This window comes from Macrotis lagotis, chromosome 1 (assembly GCF_037893015.1).
Source record: "Macrotis lagotis isolate mMagLag1 chromosome 1, bilby.v1.9.chrom.fasta, whole genome shotgun sequence".
Lineage (NCBI taxonomy): Eukaryota > Metazoa > Chordata > Mammalia > Peramelemorphia > Peramelidae > Macrotis > Macrotis lagotis.
In genome coordinates this window covers 707,055,357-707,072,816 of record NC_133658.1, presented here as the reverse complement: position 1 = coordinate 707,072,816, position 17,460 = coordinate 707,055,357, and the positions used below count along the sequence as shown (strand labels likewise).

General features: G+C 34.4%; 1 protein-coding gene across 2 annotated transcripts in view; it reads right to left on the bottom strand.

The window, feature by feature from the left end:
• The window catches only part of LY75 (lymphocyte antigen 75), a 198,705-nt gene that overhangs the window by 123,784 nt on the left and 57,461 nt on the right, over positions 1-17,460 (bottom strand). For both annotated transcript variants that reach the window (XM_074215876.1, XM_074215878.1), the window contains exons 12-16: positions 17,156-17,355; positions 16,879-17,021; positions 8,325-8,406; positions 4,757-4,825; positions 3,129-3,246 (exon numbers count right to left, since the gene is read on the bottom strand). In XM_074215876.1, the coding sequence (XP_074071977.1) occupies positions 3,129-3,246; positions 4,757-4,825; positions 8,325-8,406; positions 16,879-17,021; positions 17,156-17,355 (612 nt within the window). The remainder of the gene's footprint in view (positions 1-3,128; positions 3,247-4,756; positions 4,826-8,324; positions 8,407-16,878; positions 17,022-17,155; positions 17,356-17,460) is intronic.

Here is a 17,460-nt window from a genome sequence, read left to right as displayed (position 1 = left end):
TAAAAGTATAAATTAATTCTGCTAGTGTTGTCATTTTTATTATATTAACATGGCCCAGCCATCTGTACTGAATATTCTTCTTGCTATTTAAAATGTTCTATATTTCTTTAGGGAGTACTTTGCAATCAAATTTATACAAATCTTTTATGTACTTATGGAAATCAATCTCCAGACACTTTATGTATTTTGTAATGATTTAGGATAGGATTTCCCTTTCTTTATTTGGCTCTTAGCTTTGTTATTGTATAGAAATGCTGTTGACTTTTGAGGGTTTATTGTATGGTTTGCAACTTTGCTGAAGCTATCTCATTTATCTCATTTTATCTCATTTAATATCTTTGCTGATTCCCTAGGATTTTCTAAGTAAAACTTATATCATCAGAAAACAGAAATAGTTTTATTTCCTTTTTTACCTATATGCTCTGAATAACTACTTTCTTTTGTCTTAATGCTATTGCTAATATTTCCAGAATTATATTAAATAATAGTAAGAAATGGATATCCTTTCTATATTTACCCTGATATTTACAGGGAAAAGATCTAATGTATTCCCAACAACTATTATGTTTATTTTTGATTTTAGATAGAAACTTTTTATAATAATAGAAAAATATCCCTATATGACTATACCTTTTAGGGTTTTCAATATAAATGCATATTGTATTTTCTCAGTCTTTCCCTATTGAAATGATCATATTTTAGATGTCTGTTTTTAAATAGTATCATGGCAATTTTTCCCCTCTATTATTGAATCATTCTTGCAATCCTACTATAAATCCAAGTTATAATAATGATTTCTTGGATTTATTGCTGTCATCTATTTGACAGGATTTTATTTAAATTAATTTTCATTATTGATATTGGTCTATAGTCTAGAGTTCTTCCATGGTTTACAAATTAGGTCTAGATTTATTTCATAAAAATAATTGGTGGGCTGGTTTTTCTTTCTTTTTTTGAGAATAATTATGTTGTTTTTGGTACTAATTATTCTTTGAAAGTTTTATAGAATTCAAATTGGTCTATTCCCATCTCTTCCTAAATATAGCTTATATTTTCCTATCTTTGAACTTGTGCTTATACCATTTGTCAAGACTGGAATATCTTCCCTTGTATTCTCTACCTGTCAAAATCTCTTTCATCTTTAGTAGTTCTATAGCTATTTCATTTTATGAGATTGGATTAAGATCTCTATTCAATCTTGTATTATTTGAAAACATCCATCTATCTCTTCCATTATCATTTTTTGTTAGCATATAACAGCATAAAGTGGGTTCTGAAATATTATTTTTATTTCTTCTATTTTTGTTGTGATTTTATTTTTTCATTTACTATTTTGTTGATTTAATTTTCTTCACTTTAAGACAAAATCAGAGTAGCTAAAGATTTACTAATCTTATCCTTCTTTTAGTTTTATTTGTAATTTCTATAATTTTTTTCCAGCTTATTTCTCCTCTAATTTTTATTAACTTTTCCTTATTTTATGTTTGCTTTTTTTTTTAGGCTTTTGCTAGGCAATGGGGTTAAGTGGCTTGCCCAAGGCCACACAGCTAGGTAATTATTAAGTGTCTGAGATCGGATTTGAACCCAGGTACTCCTGACTCCAGGGCCGGTGCTTTATCCACTGTGCCACCTAGCTGCCCCCTTATATTTGCTTTCTAGAGTTTTAAAAATGTATTTTCAGCTCAATGACCTCTTTTGGGACAGCTAGGTGACATAGTGGATAGAGCACTGGTCCTGGAGTCAGGAGGGCCTGAGCTCACATCTTGCCTCAGACACTTAACTTACTTAGCTGTGTGACCTTGGATAGGTCACTTAACCCCAATGCCTTGCCAAACAAAATCAAAAATAAAAAAATAATGTCCTCTTTTCCAATTCTGTTAATGTATGTTTGTAAGGATATAGTTTTTCTTCTGAGGACTGTTTTAGGTGCACCTCAAATTTTGGCAAATTAAATCATCATTATAATTTTCATTCACAAAACTATTGGTCCTCTGATTTGCCCTTTGACCCTTCTAACTATTTCATACACTCTATACTTCATTCAAATTGACTTTCCATTCCCTGATCAGGCTCAGTGCTTTCCTGCCCTGATGCTTGTGCCGTTCCCTTTTGCTGAAATATCCACTCTCCTTTTCTTTGCTTGTTGAATTCTCACTCATTCTTTAAAACACAACTCAATTGCTATTTCCTCCATGAAGTCTTGTCTTTTAGCCAATATCATCCCTACTCAGTGTTTTGTTTTCTATCTCACAACATTTTGTGTATTGCAGTTATCCAGATATGGACCATATCCTTTACCAGACTGATAAGGGCGGGGTGGGGGGGAAGAGAGGAAAAAAAGAATGCAAGATGTTTCATTAGAGGCAGAATTTACAGGACATGGCATTTAATAATGGGTTAATAATAAGGGAGAGGGAAAGACTTTTGTGAAGATTTTAAGGTTTTGTGCATGGATGACTGGGAAGATGATGTGTTCAGTTTGGGGTACTGAACAGAGGACACCTATGTGGATCTCTGAGACTAAGGGCTCACAGGAGAGAGATCAGAGCTGGATTAGATAGGATTCAGATATCACCCCATCTGTACAGAGATATCTGAACAAATGGGAAAAGTGTTAGAAAGAAAGCAATGAGTAGAAGAAAGAGCCTGGGATAGATCCCATTCAGAAGATTAAAGGAAAATAATGATTCATCAAAGCAGAGCAAGGAGGAGGAGAACTAGTGGAAGGCAATATTGGGAAGCCAAGGAAGAAGATATCCAAGAAGGACATTCAAGAAAGTAGTCAATTAGTCAAATTCTTCATAAATGTCATAAAAAATGAGGACTAAGAGAAAAGGCCATTTAGCAATTAAGCAGTCAATGATGACTTTTGGGAGAGCAGTTAAGGAGATTGGTATGGGTAGAAACTAGCCCCAGTCTTCTGTGATGATCATAACCTACATCAGTTTCTTTTTCATCAAAATGCCAAATCTTGCTGAGGAAAAAAATAAAAGCACACTTTTTATCTTCATCTCTATTCTTTGTCTTTTAATCTAAAAAAAATAGGCTGCATATGCTTTTCTGAACCTCCATAGCATGCACAAAGTAAAGCCCCAAAGGCTTAGTAAATCAATATGACAAAAACTTACCTTTTGGTATCTGGCATGCCCATTCAAGTTTTATATCACAAGCAAAAGGTCTTAAGTAAATAATCAAGTCCCTTTGTTCATACAAATGCCACCGCCTTCTCCACTGAATTTGACTGACCTATAAAGAAGAGAGGCAATCACAAAATACATTAAGATATCCAGTAGGCATTTAATTTTATTTAGTATTTGTTCAAAGGTCAACATATATTCATACAATATGCATGGTTACTATCACCTGGAAGATCCAGGCGATCAATTCTATCTGAGACTCTATTCATGAACGACATTTTATTTTTTTCTGTAACACAAAATGAGAAATTGATAAAAATAGGATTGTTCTATGTGGAAAACTAAAATATCTAGTTTTAAATAAACAAAGTCTAATAATGATCATGTCAAATAGTTTTTTCCCCTCAGTCCTCGTCCTCCTTGACCTTCCTGTTGCAAAGGACATATTGACATATTGAGAAGGCAGCATGGTATCCTGGGAGAAATTCTGGATTTGGAGCCAAAGGATCTCTAATGTTCAAATCCCAGTTCAGTTTCTTATTATCTTTATAACAAACCATAAAGAGTCCTTTAATTTCTCTGGGCCTGAGTTTTCTCATCTATAAAAGTAAGTGGATTGGATTAGAGGACCTCTATGTTTTTTTCCCAGTTCTAAATCTTTGATTCTCTGACTGCCTCATTTTTCTTGATTCTCCCTTCTTTTTTGGTTTCTGATATACTACATTCTTCTACATTTTCCCTTCCTGTGTTCTTTACCTCTAGACTTCTTTCTCCTGACATTCCTAATGGCCCTACCCTTTTCCTGGTCAACTAGCCTAAGTCTTATGCCTCTTTTCTCTTCCTTCTTTCTGGTTCATCATCTTCAATCAGTAATCAGTTCCTGGGGATTCCTTTTTTGCAGTGTCCATATCCATCCTTCTCTTTCTGTCACCATTATCACTATTCTTTTTGAGGTAGAATAATGAAATGACCATTCAATTTGCCTCCCTAACTCCTGGGGCTCCTGATCTTGCAGACTAGAAACAAACTGAGCTCTCTAAAATCACTATTTTATTTTTTGAAAAAATTTTGTCACATAAACTCTCTGACCTTCTTCTGTTTAAAGGACAAAATCCAATCTCTTTATCTTAATGTTTGAGGGTGTGTGTGTGTGTGTGTGTGTGTGTGTGTGTGTGTGTGTATATATATATATATATATATATATCTATATCTATATCTATATACATATATATATGTCAAGCCTGGAATATCTACCCTTGTATCCTCTACCTATCAAAATCTCTTTCATCTTATATGTTCAGTTTTAAGGGCTATTATGTTTCATGAAGACTTCCATATGACACATCCTAAAGCATTTACTGTCCTTATCACTTACCTGATCACTTGTTTATTGTATTCTTTAGATGATTATCTTTTTATGTACATATATTTATCTTTTCTTATAAATTTGATTATAAGGTAAATGTGGCTAAATGCAGAACTAGGCTGTCTTTTAAAAATTTCCCAGAGGTCTTAGCATTAGTTCTTTCACGTAGTAGACACTAAATGTCTTTGTTTGATTGGGAAAAAAACCTCACAGTTTTAGTAAGTCTCTTGTGGTATTCAATCATGAAACTTACTTTGAAAGCTGCACAATCTCTGATGTCATAATCTTCCTGAAATTCATTTGATATGACCACAGTAGATACCTGTAGATGAAAGAGAACTCTGAGAATTATAAATTTTCCTGATAAAGATTTGCAATTCAGAAGAACAGTTAGTATATGGGGTTCCAGACAGAGTATATATATATATATATACGCCCAGAATTTGAGGTTAAGGTCAGAGGGCATACTCTATGAAGCAGAAATCAGTAAAATTCACAGGTTGCAAATGTAAGTCAATTGCTGAAATTATTTATAAATGGGTTTGTGATAAGTTGGGTGTATCTCTTAAGTCTGCAAAGAGAGCAGTGTCTCCCCCAAACATCCATTAAGATTGAAATAATGCGATGTATATTTCTACAATGCTTAACAGCCACAGAAAACTTTCCAAATATCATAGGATCACAGATTTCATGCAGAAAAGGAAATCATGAACATGCATACCAAGCCCATAAAGAAACTAATGAGTAGGAGATTAAATGATTTGCCCACAGTCACACAGGTAGTAAATAGCAGAACCTAGGATTTGAATAGAGATCCTGTCTTCATCTATTCTTTCCACTGTACTAAGCTTGCAATACCTGAACAAGGAAGCAGTATACATATCATTTCCCTCATTTCATCCATAATTGTCGCTTTGAACTTAAAGGGAAAATAAAATATATCTCAGTCTAAAAACTGAAACAAGTGTTTAAATGCTTTCCACAACGTCACCCAGCTAAATTTTGCAGCCAAGAACTAATCTCAGATCTTCTGATGTCAAGTTCAATACTTTTCCCCTCAGTAAACTTAAGATATTAAGATGTAAGTAATAGAATATATTATGATCTAACAAACTATAGCATGTGTTGTAACCAAAGAGTGGTGATTTGCACGGAGTCTGGTAAAAGCAGAACTAGAAAGTGAGCAATCAGTTGTATACCTTCAGTATGGGAGAGGTAGGGAGGGAAGAGAGAAAGAGAGAGAGGGAGGGGAGAGAGGAAGAGGGAAAGAGGGAGAGGAGAGAGGGAGAGAAGAGTGGGAGAGGAGAGAGAGAGAGAGGGTGGAAAGGAAGAAGGAAAGACGAAAACTAAGGCTCTTAAAATAAGGAAAACACTCACTAGATATAAAAGGGTACATGCAGTACTTGAGTATATAGAAACCCTAATCTAGTTGATACCTCTGCTCTCAAAAGTGAATGAATTTTCCTAACCTTTTAACTCTTATTGATCTTTTCCTTTAATCCAGACTTCTGTTGCTATGCAGCAGTTGGGTGGTGCAGTGAAAAGAATACCTGGCCTGGAATCAAGAAGACTCATATTCCCGAGTTCAAATCTGTTCTCAAACACTTTTTATCTATGTGACCCAAGGCAAGTCACTTAAACCTGTTTGTCTCAGTTTCCTCATCTGTAAAATGAACTGGAGAAGGAAATAGCTACCATTCTCACTTCTCTGCCAAGAAATTCCCAGTTGGAGTCATGATGAGTTGGATACAACTGAAAAATAACTGAACAATAAATCGTTTCCTATATGCTTCCTTTTACCTTGCCAACTTCCACTGAACTCCTTGATATCAGCAACAAATTGGTTCCATTGACTTATTAACTTCCTCTCTCTCTAGCTTACTGATTTAAATTCTGGTATTCCTGGACAAGTCATATAACCACTGTTTGCCTCAGTTTCCTCAACTGTAAAATGGGAATAATAATAGCTCCTTCCTCTCTGCATTATTGTGTGAATCAAATAAGATATTTGTAAAGTGAAGTGTCTGGCATATAAATGCTTCTTCCTTCCATTGCCTGCTCACTAGACTGTTTGGCATATTAATCTGGCTGGTTCACAGAACTCTAATTTTAATTGACTAGGAGTGCTTCCTTGGACAGAGTTATCCATGGAATACAGAAAGTTTAAACTAATCAAGCTGCCTTGACCAGAGAGAAAATGGCTTAGTCACATATAACTTCTTTTGATTTGTATACTTTCTAAACAGCACTGCATTTTGAAATTTGTTCTCTGATGTAGACTTACCTACCAAAAAAGACTATTCTAGATAGATCTGACTGGTACTTGCTGTCCTCCCATTTTGCACTAATAAAATGTCATTCTTGTTTGTAAATCGGGCTCATTTTAATATGGTTAGCTTAAACTGATTGATCATATCACTGCTGGAAAAATTACAAAGCCTGTTCCTTCCACAAAGATGCAGGAACCCAATGAGGTCAAGTCTGAGCAACAAAGTGTTATTTTGATTTTTCAGTATCTGAAGTTTCTGAGACATTAAAAAACATTTTTTTCTTTTTAACCAGAGGATTAAAATGATAAGGACCTTACAAAAAAATGAATGTTGAAAACTATCATCGAAAATATCTGATAAAATAAATAAATGTATTTTTTTTTAGTTTTTTTTCCAAGGCAATGGGGTTAAGTGGCTTGCCCAAGGCCACACAGCTAGGTAATTATTAAGTGTCTGAGGTCAGATTTGAACTCAGGTACTTGTGACTCCAGGGCCAGTGCTCTATCTACTGTGCCACCTAGCCTCCCCAAATAAATGTATTTTAAAAAAAGATAAGGGAAGGTAGTATCACTGTAAATAATAGAGGTTTCCAAAATAAGAAAAACCATTTACTAGAGCTCTAACATGAGAATCAAACAGAGAGTAGGTGAGGGGAGCAAAGGACACACAGTCTACAAAATTACACGTACAAAGAAAAGTACTTCATAAACTTAGGGTATTATTATTACAGTAACCGTGAGAATGTGGGGATTGTCTGAGTTTCAGTTTCATCAGCTGTAAAACTAATCCTAGCAATAATAATATTAGCTAGTATTTATATAACATTATACAATTAGAAGTGGAAAGAGGACAGGGTAAGAGTGGGGCAAGTTTTATCAACATTGTATTTTCCAAAGTATTATATTTTCCAAAGTATTTAAGAAGGCACTAACTGAAGAGTTAATGGAAATTTTTTTTAAAAATATTATCTCATTTGATCCTTAAAACAATCCTGTGAGATGAGAAAACTGAATGCCTATTCTATCAGTCACACAGGGCAGTTGCACTAATCAAAGGAGAATTTTTAAAAGGGCTTAGTAAACTATAAAGGGGATAGCAAATGGGACTGGGATTTCTTTATTACATGGAATTTCTTTAGAAGGAAAGTCTTTCTAGCAATATAGGTCAGCACCTTCTCTGCAACTTGAAGTCCTAAGATGCTGAGAGCTATACAGAGCAATGAGAGGTTAGTTAACTTAGTCACTGTCTCAAGACACAAGACCTGAACTCTGGTGTTCTTGGTTGTGAGGTGACACTGAAGCTCAAACTATAAAATACTGTATAAGTATAATATATAATAATATTTTATTATAAATCAGAATCACTGCCACTATGGGGACCATAAAGATTCTTTGAAATCAACATGGATGAATTTCCTTATTATAATTATCATTAAAACAAGTTCCTCCTCCAATATGCAAAACTAAATTCCAAAATGACACATTGACTGTAGTTTTTCAAAGAAATACAAATGTAGGGGAAAAAAAAGGAAAAGGTGGAAGATTAACTCACCGGTGTACTATCACTCCATTGCCAAGATCCTTGATAATCTGGACTCCTTTTATTTAATCCTACCCATATCCAACGTTGGTCACTATTCAGTTAGAAGTGGAAAGGAGACAGGAGAAGAGTGGGAAAAGTTTGATCAATATATTTTCCAAAGTATTTAAAGAGGCAAAACTGAAGAGTAAACAGAATTCAACTTGAGTACTGCTTTGGTTTATTGTTTAAAAAAATATATTCTGCGTTCAGAATTGTGGTTATACAGGGTGTTCCCAAAGACTTAAAAAGTTTTAAACTTTAATACCAATAAACAATAATGGCATTAGTAACTAACACTTTAATATGATCCATTCCTTATTTGAGTTTACAATCTAGTTGGGAAGACAAGACATGTAAACATAAAAAAAGAGAACAAAGACTATGAATTGTGTGATAAATTAATGCTATGACACAATGTTAAGAGTTCAAAAGAAGAGCTCACAAGGGATTGAAGTGGTGTGAGATTTCCCAAAGGAGAAGGTTGACCATGAGTTCATTTTTGAAGGACAGAAAACATTCAGAAAGGAGGGAGGAACAAGACAAGGAGGAAATTATAGCTGCAAAAGTAAATACAATATTAGACAGAATGTTGTTTCCTGGGCTCTTTCTGGGCAGAGATCAACACCTGAAATGTATTAGCAGATATAAGACCATAGAATTACCTCAGTTGAAGGATGGCATATTTGAGGGTAAACTAATTTTCAATTTAACTGAAGATTTAATTAAATTTAAATCAACAACCATTTATTAAGCCCTTCTTATCCTAGGACCTATGGTAGTAGATACTGGGTTTACAAAGAGAAAATGAAACAGTCCCATATATAAAGGAGATTACATTTTATTGGTGCAAACCAACTTGACCTTGATTTAACTTTTTGATAACTATGATGATGACCAGTTTTTATACAGCACAAGAGTTTGATTTGGGTTGTTGTCCTGATACTGTCCTGTTCCTGGCTTATAAATATAAAGTAGAAGGCATATCTGTATGGTTTCTTGAGCAATAGAATGTGGTCTTCTTTCTCAAAATTAATTAATGATTCAAATAGTTTCGGCAAACTTCTCTTAGTTTTAGGCCAAACTGTTTTCTTTGCCTTAACAATATAAAAATCTCAATCTTAATAACAAATATCCTATTACTTAAGCACTTGAAACCATTTTATCCACCTTAATGACAGAAAATTACTATTTGCCTCACTTATATGAACTTTTTTTTTTTGCTCTTATCTTAATTGCACTGTGTCCATTCTCTTTCATGGGAAAATGCCCCTAACCTTTAATCTTTTAAGATGCTCTTAATCTGAACCATTTATGACCAGATGGAACTTTTGCCGCTAAAAGCAAAGGAATAAAAGGGGTTGTCTATGGTTTTTGATTCTATGATAGATGTCAAGTTATAGAAAGTTATTGATGTATTAATTGCTTGACATTGGCAATGCATTTCAGGAAGATGCTGGAAGTACAAATTTAAGTTCAATAAGACAAAAGATCTCTTTTGCACAGTAAGTAGGAAATGCCTTTGGAGGTTTTTTTTTTAAATTAGCAGCATGAATTCTATTTAGTTTTATTAAATTTCAAATGAGATCAAATTAAGACAAACATCAAGTAATAAATTACTGATAATTCATCTTTTAGACAGCTTTTAGAATTGTGTGCTCAAAATGCACATCCCTAAGATGCTTAACATCTTTGCTCTTCTATAAAATGGTCTTAACCTTATTTACCCAACCTTGTCTCCTTGCAAAATTTCTGTTCTCACTGGGTTGTTGGCTTACTTTCCCCTTGACATTTCATGACATGGTCAATCTGGATTTAATCACACTTTATTCCTGCTTTTCCATTCAGTGTTGAATGCCCTCTCTCCACCTCTTTACCTTTCTAAACACTCAGCCTCTTTCAAGACCCAGCTCAAGTACTACTAAATCCTCCTTTGATTTATTTGGTCTATCATGATCTCTTCTTCATTTGTAATCTTGGAACACTTATTTTTTCCTTCTTACTTCTACTTAGATGTTACAGATAAGGAAATTGAAGTCATTTCTAGGTTTAACTTACTTATCTCCTATTAACATGAATTACCAAATTGGCTGTATAATTATGTTTATCCCTAGAAAATGAAAAACTATTCACCAGTACTCTGGTATACAAAATAGCAAAATAACTTTAAAAAAAGACTCCACTTTCTTTAGTCAAAGAAACACTTAGTTCCTTACTCCATATTTATTAAGACAATGAGCTGTGAGTCCATTCAAAAGAATGTAAGTCATGAAGCTCTAGGCTTGAAATTACCATACAGGAGGAATATAACTACTGGCAAATTACTTAATATCTCTCAGTCTGAATTTTCTTCTCTGAATAATACTTTTACTTCTCATAAGGTTATTTTGAGGATCAAAGGAAATAATGTATTTGCCATTTGCAAACCATAAATTATCTCTACATGTCAGCAATTATTATGAAATCACAGTGACATTTACATCTAACTCAAATATTTCAAATACAAAATAGATGTAGCATCACTATTGAAATTTCTCATTTCCTGTGGCTCGGTTTTCTTACTCTTACTTTTCTTCCTTAACTCCATCTTACTCCATCTCCCTCTCTTTTGAGAAGACACTGCCCAAATTCTCTAACCACTCATTTACAAGATCTTTGCCATTTTTGAGAATGATCTTTATTTTGATTCCAAAAGTTGTTTCATTTTTAATTCTAATTGATTTAATCTACAACTTCAAATGTTTTGAATGTAGAAAACAATGACAACTAGTTATGAAACATCAGTTTCTCATCATAGTCCCTGGTCTTTCCCTGAGTTAAAAAAAAAAGAAATGATGGCTTCCTCCAACTCACATAAATTCAAAATACCTTTTCTTTACTCTTGGCTTCGGAAAAGATGAAGGAAATGGGAAGAGCATAGAAAAATAGGCATCTGAATAACTTTATTCAAAAATGGGTTGAGGGGCAGCTAGGTGGCGCAGTGGATAGAGCACCGGCCCTGGAGTCAGGAGTACCTAAGTTCAAATCCAGCGTCAGACACTTAGTAATTACCTAACTGTGTGGCCTTGGGCAAGCCACTTAAACCCATTTGCCTTGCAAAAACCTAAAAAAAAAAATGGGTTGTCAGTCATTCAAAGAAGAAACACTGTCCACTTTACCCTTTATGACTTATATCCTTATATAATTTTGGGATATTTGTGGCCAACCAGTTATATTATAAACAGATTAAAACATTCAGTGGTATCCTTGCTCTCATCTCAAAATGAATTATCTATAGCATTTAATTAAGGGAAACTATTTCAGTTATCATTTCCAAAATTTGGTGAGGAATTTAGTCTCAAAAGCCTCAGATTTATCTCTAAAACTATTTCTGTCACAAGATAGAAGGTAGGCACTGGTGTGTTATGACTGCAAAACCTTCTCTAATACTATTAATATTTGTTCTTCAATGACTTTCACTTTTGTGTTTATCTTTAAGTTACTTTAAAGTTAACTTTCAGTTAAGACCTTACAGAATAACTCAGTGCACCATGAATCTTTTTTATTGCAATTTAAAAGGAGATTTAAAACTTCCACACACAAAAGTATTGTAGTAATCAGATTTAACTCTAGTATGCTCTGTAAAATTTGGCTGTGGAAAGTTTAACTCCTAGAGTGAAAAGCTTTCAGGAATTAAGATCAAGAAACATAGTTTGATAAAAATATTTTTTACCTTTTTTACTTTTCAAGAGGTAATTCTAATTTGGGTTTACTTATTATTTCTTACTTCCAATTCTTAGGAAAAAATTCAAAATCATGTCATTTCTTTATAGAACATGCTATTTATTGTATATGTGGATGAAAGACAAATGCTGCCAGTATGATGTGACACAGACTGGAAATAATGGGGATATTTTCATCTCCAAACATGATTGTATGGTTTTAGATAATCCAACATTTACTTCCACTTTTCTTGCTTAACTTAAAGGTAGATAATTTTTTCATTAGGGTGATTTCTTTTGTTTTTTTGTTTTTTTCTTAGGCTTTTGTAAGGTAAATGGGGTTAAGTGGCTTGCTCAAGGCCACACAGCTAGGCAATTATTAAGTGTCTGAGACCGGATTTGAACCCAGGTACTCCTGAATCAAGGGCCGGTGCATTAGGGTGATTTCTAATGAATAGTTAATACCCTTCTTTGTTGGTATCACTGACCCTATCCCAGGAGATGTTAAGAAGTTATGTAACATCTCAGACCAATTGTTCTCACATCATATCATCCTTTCGTATATGAATATACATTAATCCTCTATTATTTCTGGAACATTCAGGGTCTTTCATCACTGGACATTCCTCTCCTCATCCATTTTCCCTTTCAATTCTCCCACCAAGTTTCCAACCTTAATTGGTCTTTCTGGTCTTGTCAGGTCTGTCTCAACATCTATAATTTCTTATTCTACCCCTATGCTTCTGTAGTCTCCACCTGTATTCTCTGTAACTTTCTTCCTGAATAATTTATGTACATACATTTTTACACACACATGCACACATACACACTCATAGGTATATCTATCTGTCTATCTATCTATCTATCTATCTATCTATCTATCATCTATCTATCTAGATATAGATATATTTTCCCTAATAGCCTTCTGGAGAAGCTTTTCTTCATTAATTAACTCATTTTTTCCTTGCACAGTGTTGTCAGAATCAATGTATAGTTTGCAATATATATTATTAACATATCAACAACCAACATAGATTTATTAAGCACCTACTTTGTGTAAGTCATTATGTTATATACTGAGGATACAAAAGCAAAAGTATCTTCAAAGAGTTTTACCTTCTATAGGAAAGATAACATATACATTGATATATATGAGCTATATACAAAGCAGATAAGGTAATTTGTTGAGGATGGCACTAGCAGCTTGGAAAATTATGTAATATTGGATTTAGATGCTGGTATCTGCACTGAATCTTAGGAATCCTAAGAGTCAAAGATAAGGAGTACACTCAAGGTACCAGAGACAACCTGTGCAAGGGCTCAGAAATGGGGGAATGCTAGTTTGATTGGACCAAAGAATATGAGGGAATAATATATACGAGTATAAGCTCCTTGGGGGAGGGAATTATTTCATTGTAGAGGCTTAATAAATTCTCATTAATGACTGAAAAGGTAGATTGTTCCTGTTTGTAAGGAATTTTAAATACCCAACAGAAGTGTTATTATTCTAACATAGGGACCCACTAGAGTTTACTGAGCAAGGAAATGACATGGTAATAACCACCAATTAAAATAATAGCTAACATTTATAAAGGATTGCCAAGTACTTTACATGCATTATCATATTAGATCTTCACAATAACCCTGTGAGATATACATTATTGTGAGAGATGTCAGTTGGCCTGCTCAAGGTTACATAGCTAGTATCTGAGATTGGAAATGAATTCAGGTCCAAAACACTGTCTACTCTACTGCTAGAAGCCAAAGGTCTGAGCTGCTTTTCATGAAAATCTATAGTCACACAGAGGATGGAATAGAATAAGAAGAGACTTAGGGAAAGAGTGACCAATTAAAATAGTACAAGGAAGATATGATGAAATTGTAAAATAAAAAAGGTAGTGTCTAAATTTTTTTAAAAATGAAAAAGATGGGGCAGCTAAGGTGGCACAGTGGCTAGAGCACTGGCCTTGGAGTCAGGAGTACCTGAGTTCAAGTCCAACCTCAAACACTTAATAATTAACTAGCTGTGTGGCCTTGGGCAAGCCGCTTAACCCCATTGCCTTGCAAAAAAATAAAATAAAAATGAAAAAGATATGTACATTAAATCAGTCAGATAAAAACTCTGTCATCCAGAATTCACAAGAAACTGAGAAAGCTATAACACTACCCAATGAAGCAAGAGACAAAGGGTCTTTTCCAAGGAGAAAATTAAAATGGTTAAAAACTACAATGAAAGGTACTTAAATTCCCTAATAACTGGGACAATGTGGATTAAGGCAACTGCAAAATAATGAAAAAATTCAATCTTGGACTAAAGGGAGTAGGTGAGAAGGGCATCCTAATTCATCACTGAGGGCAAGAGTGGTCTAGGGAGACAAACATTGTGGAGAACAATTATACAACAGTTACAAAATTGATCAACAGTGAAATTTTAGACAGACTTGGAACAAAACTGAAACCAAACATTTTTTCTTCATTATTTTTTCATTTATTTGACTCCACTTTGTCAAATGCTAAGGGGTATATGAAATTTATTCTCATTTTATATGTTTATTCCAGTTTGTGTCTCTGATATTGTGTAAAATATTTTTATTCTTACCATCTTTCTCCAATAAATTCTACAATTTGGTTGCTGAAAATCTCCCTTCTACTATTTAGATAGTTAAATTACTGAACTAGTTATATAGTTAACTGTGCATACTAGGCTTTGGAAGATCATATTTCAGTAATTCCACTGCTAGGGTATTACCAATAATTTCCCAAGGGGAAAAATAACAGCAAAAAAATTAAAGCAAATCACATACCAAGGATAAAAGAAATGTTATCCACTTCCAAACCTCCTATACCTCAATAATCTTCAGTAGATCCCTATTACCTCCAGGATCAAATATAAAATCCTGTTTGGCTTTATAGAGTTCTGCATAACCTGTCTGCTTCCTATCTGTTCAGGCTTACAGCTTAATCCCTTCCCATATTCTGGGAACCATCAATACTGGTCTTGTTGTTCCTTATACAGATAACACATCTCTCCATTCCAAGCATTACCACTGACTGTCCCCATGTATGCAAGGATCATCCTCTTCACATCCTCCTACTTGCTTTTCTTCAAGACTCAGGTCAAATCCTACCTTCTGTAGGAGATTTTCTTCCTTCCTTCCTTCCTTCCTTCCTTCCTTCCTTCCTTCCTTCCTTCCTTCCAGTAGGGTTAAGTGACTTACCCAAAGTCACACAGGTAATTATTATGTGTCTGAGACCAGGTTTGAACTCAGTTCCTCCTGACTCCAGGGCCAGTGCTCTATCCATTGTGCCACCTAGCTGCCTCAGGTGACCTTTCTTGATCCTCCTTCACTAGTATTGTCTTTTCTTTCACTCAAGATTACCCTCCATTTACTCTGTATACATCTTGTATGTGAATTTAGGCATGTATATAAATACACACATAAAATCAAAATGATCATTTTCTTACCTCAAACAATTTTCCCTTCTTACCTTTCCTGGTTTGTCCATGGTACCACCAATTCCCCCTCATTACCCAGGCTCAAAATCTTAGAACTACTTTTGATTTCTCCCCCTTTCCCTTCTTCCACATTCCATCAATCACTGATGATGACCACTAAAAACAATTAATGGTCACTGGATGGCACCTACATCCTGGAAGGGGAAGGTTCACAAGATCTGTGAAGGTCTTGGTATAACTGATAAGGCACAAAGATCTTGGGAGGAGTCAGTCCTCCTGGCATGTCCTCCTGGACATACTTCCTAGGAGGTATATCTGATATCCCTCCCCATGCTGAATTGAGAGTTGCTCAAAGCCAGAAAGTAGTCTTTCCAATCCCACCTTCTGATAGTGTAATGTATAAAAATCCCTCTTCAAAACTTCATTTTGGGGGTTCAGTTTTCTAGGCAGGCACTCCATGTATACCTACATAATAAGAAAACTAAGAAATACTAATAAAAGTGTGTGTTAACTTAATTCTGTTTGTTCTTTATTGAGACCTTTATCCCTTATTAGGACAAGTCTAGGGGTTAACACATGTTCAATTTAATTATTTTTTTTAATATCAATGTCACAGAGGTCATAAGTCACCAAGTCCTATTTCTTCTATTTTCTCAATATCTCTCTTATCTGCTTCTTCCTTTCAATTCCCACTCTAACCACCCTTTTTTTGAGACCTCGTTTATTTTTTATATTTGTGCACTAGCCTCACTGGTGTTCTCATTTCAAGTTTCTTTCTATTTCATTTCTTCCTAAACACTGCTGCCAAAAATTATATTCCTAAATTATACATCACCCTGAGCCTCCATCCCCTCTGTTTCTGTTCACGCTATATCTCTCTTTCCATCAAAGCTCAACAAAAATATTGCTATTCTTATAAAGTCATCCTTGTTTGTCCCAGTGATCTGCACTTCCTTTGAATGCCCATAGCTGCTTTTTATACTCTGCTCAGGGTACAGGTAATATTCTGTTGCTGTAGTTTTGTTTTGTTTTGTTTTTTGTACCTACCTACCTTGTGCTACTATGAGGCCAATGCTTTATACTCTAGAATTGAGAATCACTGTTATGCTTACCATAATTATTTTTGTTTCTCCTAGCTTATAATTTCCTTTAGGATTGGTGTCATATCTCATTCATTTTGTATCTTCTCTAGCACCTACTATAGTTTTTTACTATAAATTTAAAGTGTTTATATGAATGATAGCTATTATTACCTAACAGGCACATGATAAATGCTTGTTGAAAGAATACTCTCCTAAAATGCAAATGACATACACAAAGGACATCAGCATTATATTTACTTGTTATAATCTGCTCTTAAGGTTATTACCTCAGCTGGCTCTTTAGAAAATTAAGAAACTCCTTCATCTCATCCATTTGGTTAAAACTAGGAAGATGTGCTCCAAGTGCTTGGCAGAATCTTTCAGCCTCTTCCCAAGTTCTTTTTCTTGTAACTCTCTCTTTGTGAAACAGCTTAAAACAGTAAAAAAAAAAATAAATTTAATCCATTTTTTTAAGAAAAATCCACTGTACCACCTAATTGCCCATAGAAAAAAAGTAGGTCAGCATTTCATAATGTTAAAGGATAAATTTAATTAATGTTTTACCTTATAGCAGGAAAGTCCTATTGGTAAACTGTGCCATCCACTGGGACAGGGATCATCAGGTTTAGGAACTGCTTCCTCATGCTCTGGGGGCCCAAATCTTTTCTTGCAAATGGAAAGTGCTTTGAAGCTTTTACAATCCTTGACCTCCCATTTTCCAAGTGACTTTCCACTTGCAAGAGCCACACATCCACCTGGTGAAGCTACAATTCAGATAGTGAATGAAAAAAGTTAGGTTTTTCTTGTTCAAAACAACACTCATAATTTCTAGTGTTTCTATTCTTTCTTTTGAGGGGGGGAAGAGGAAG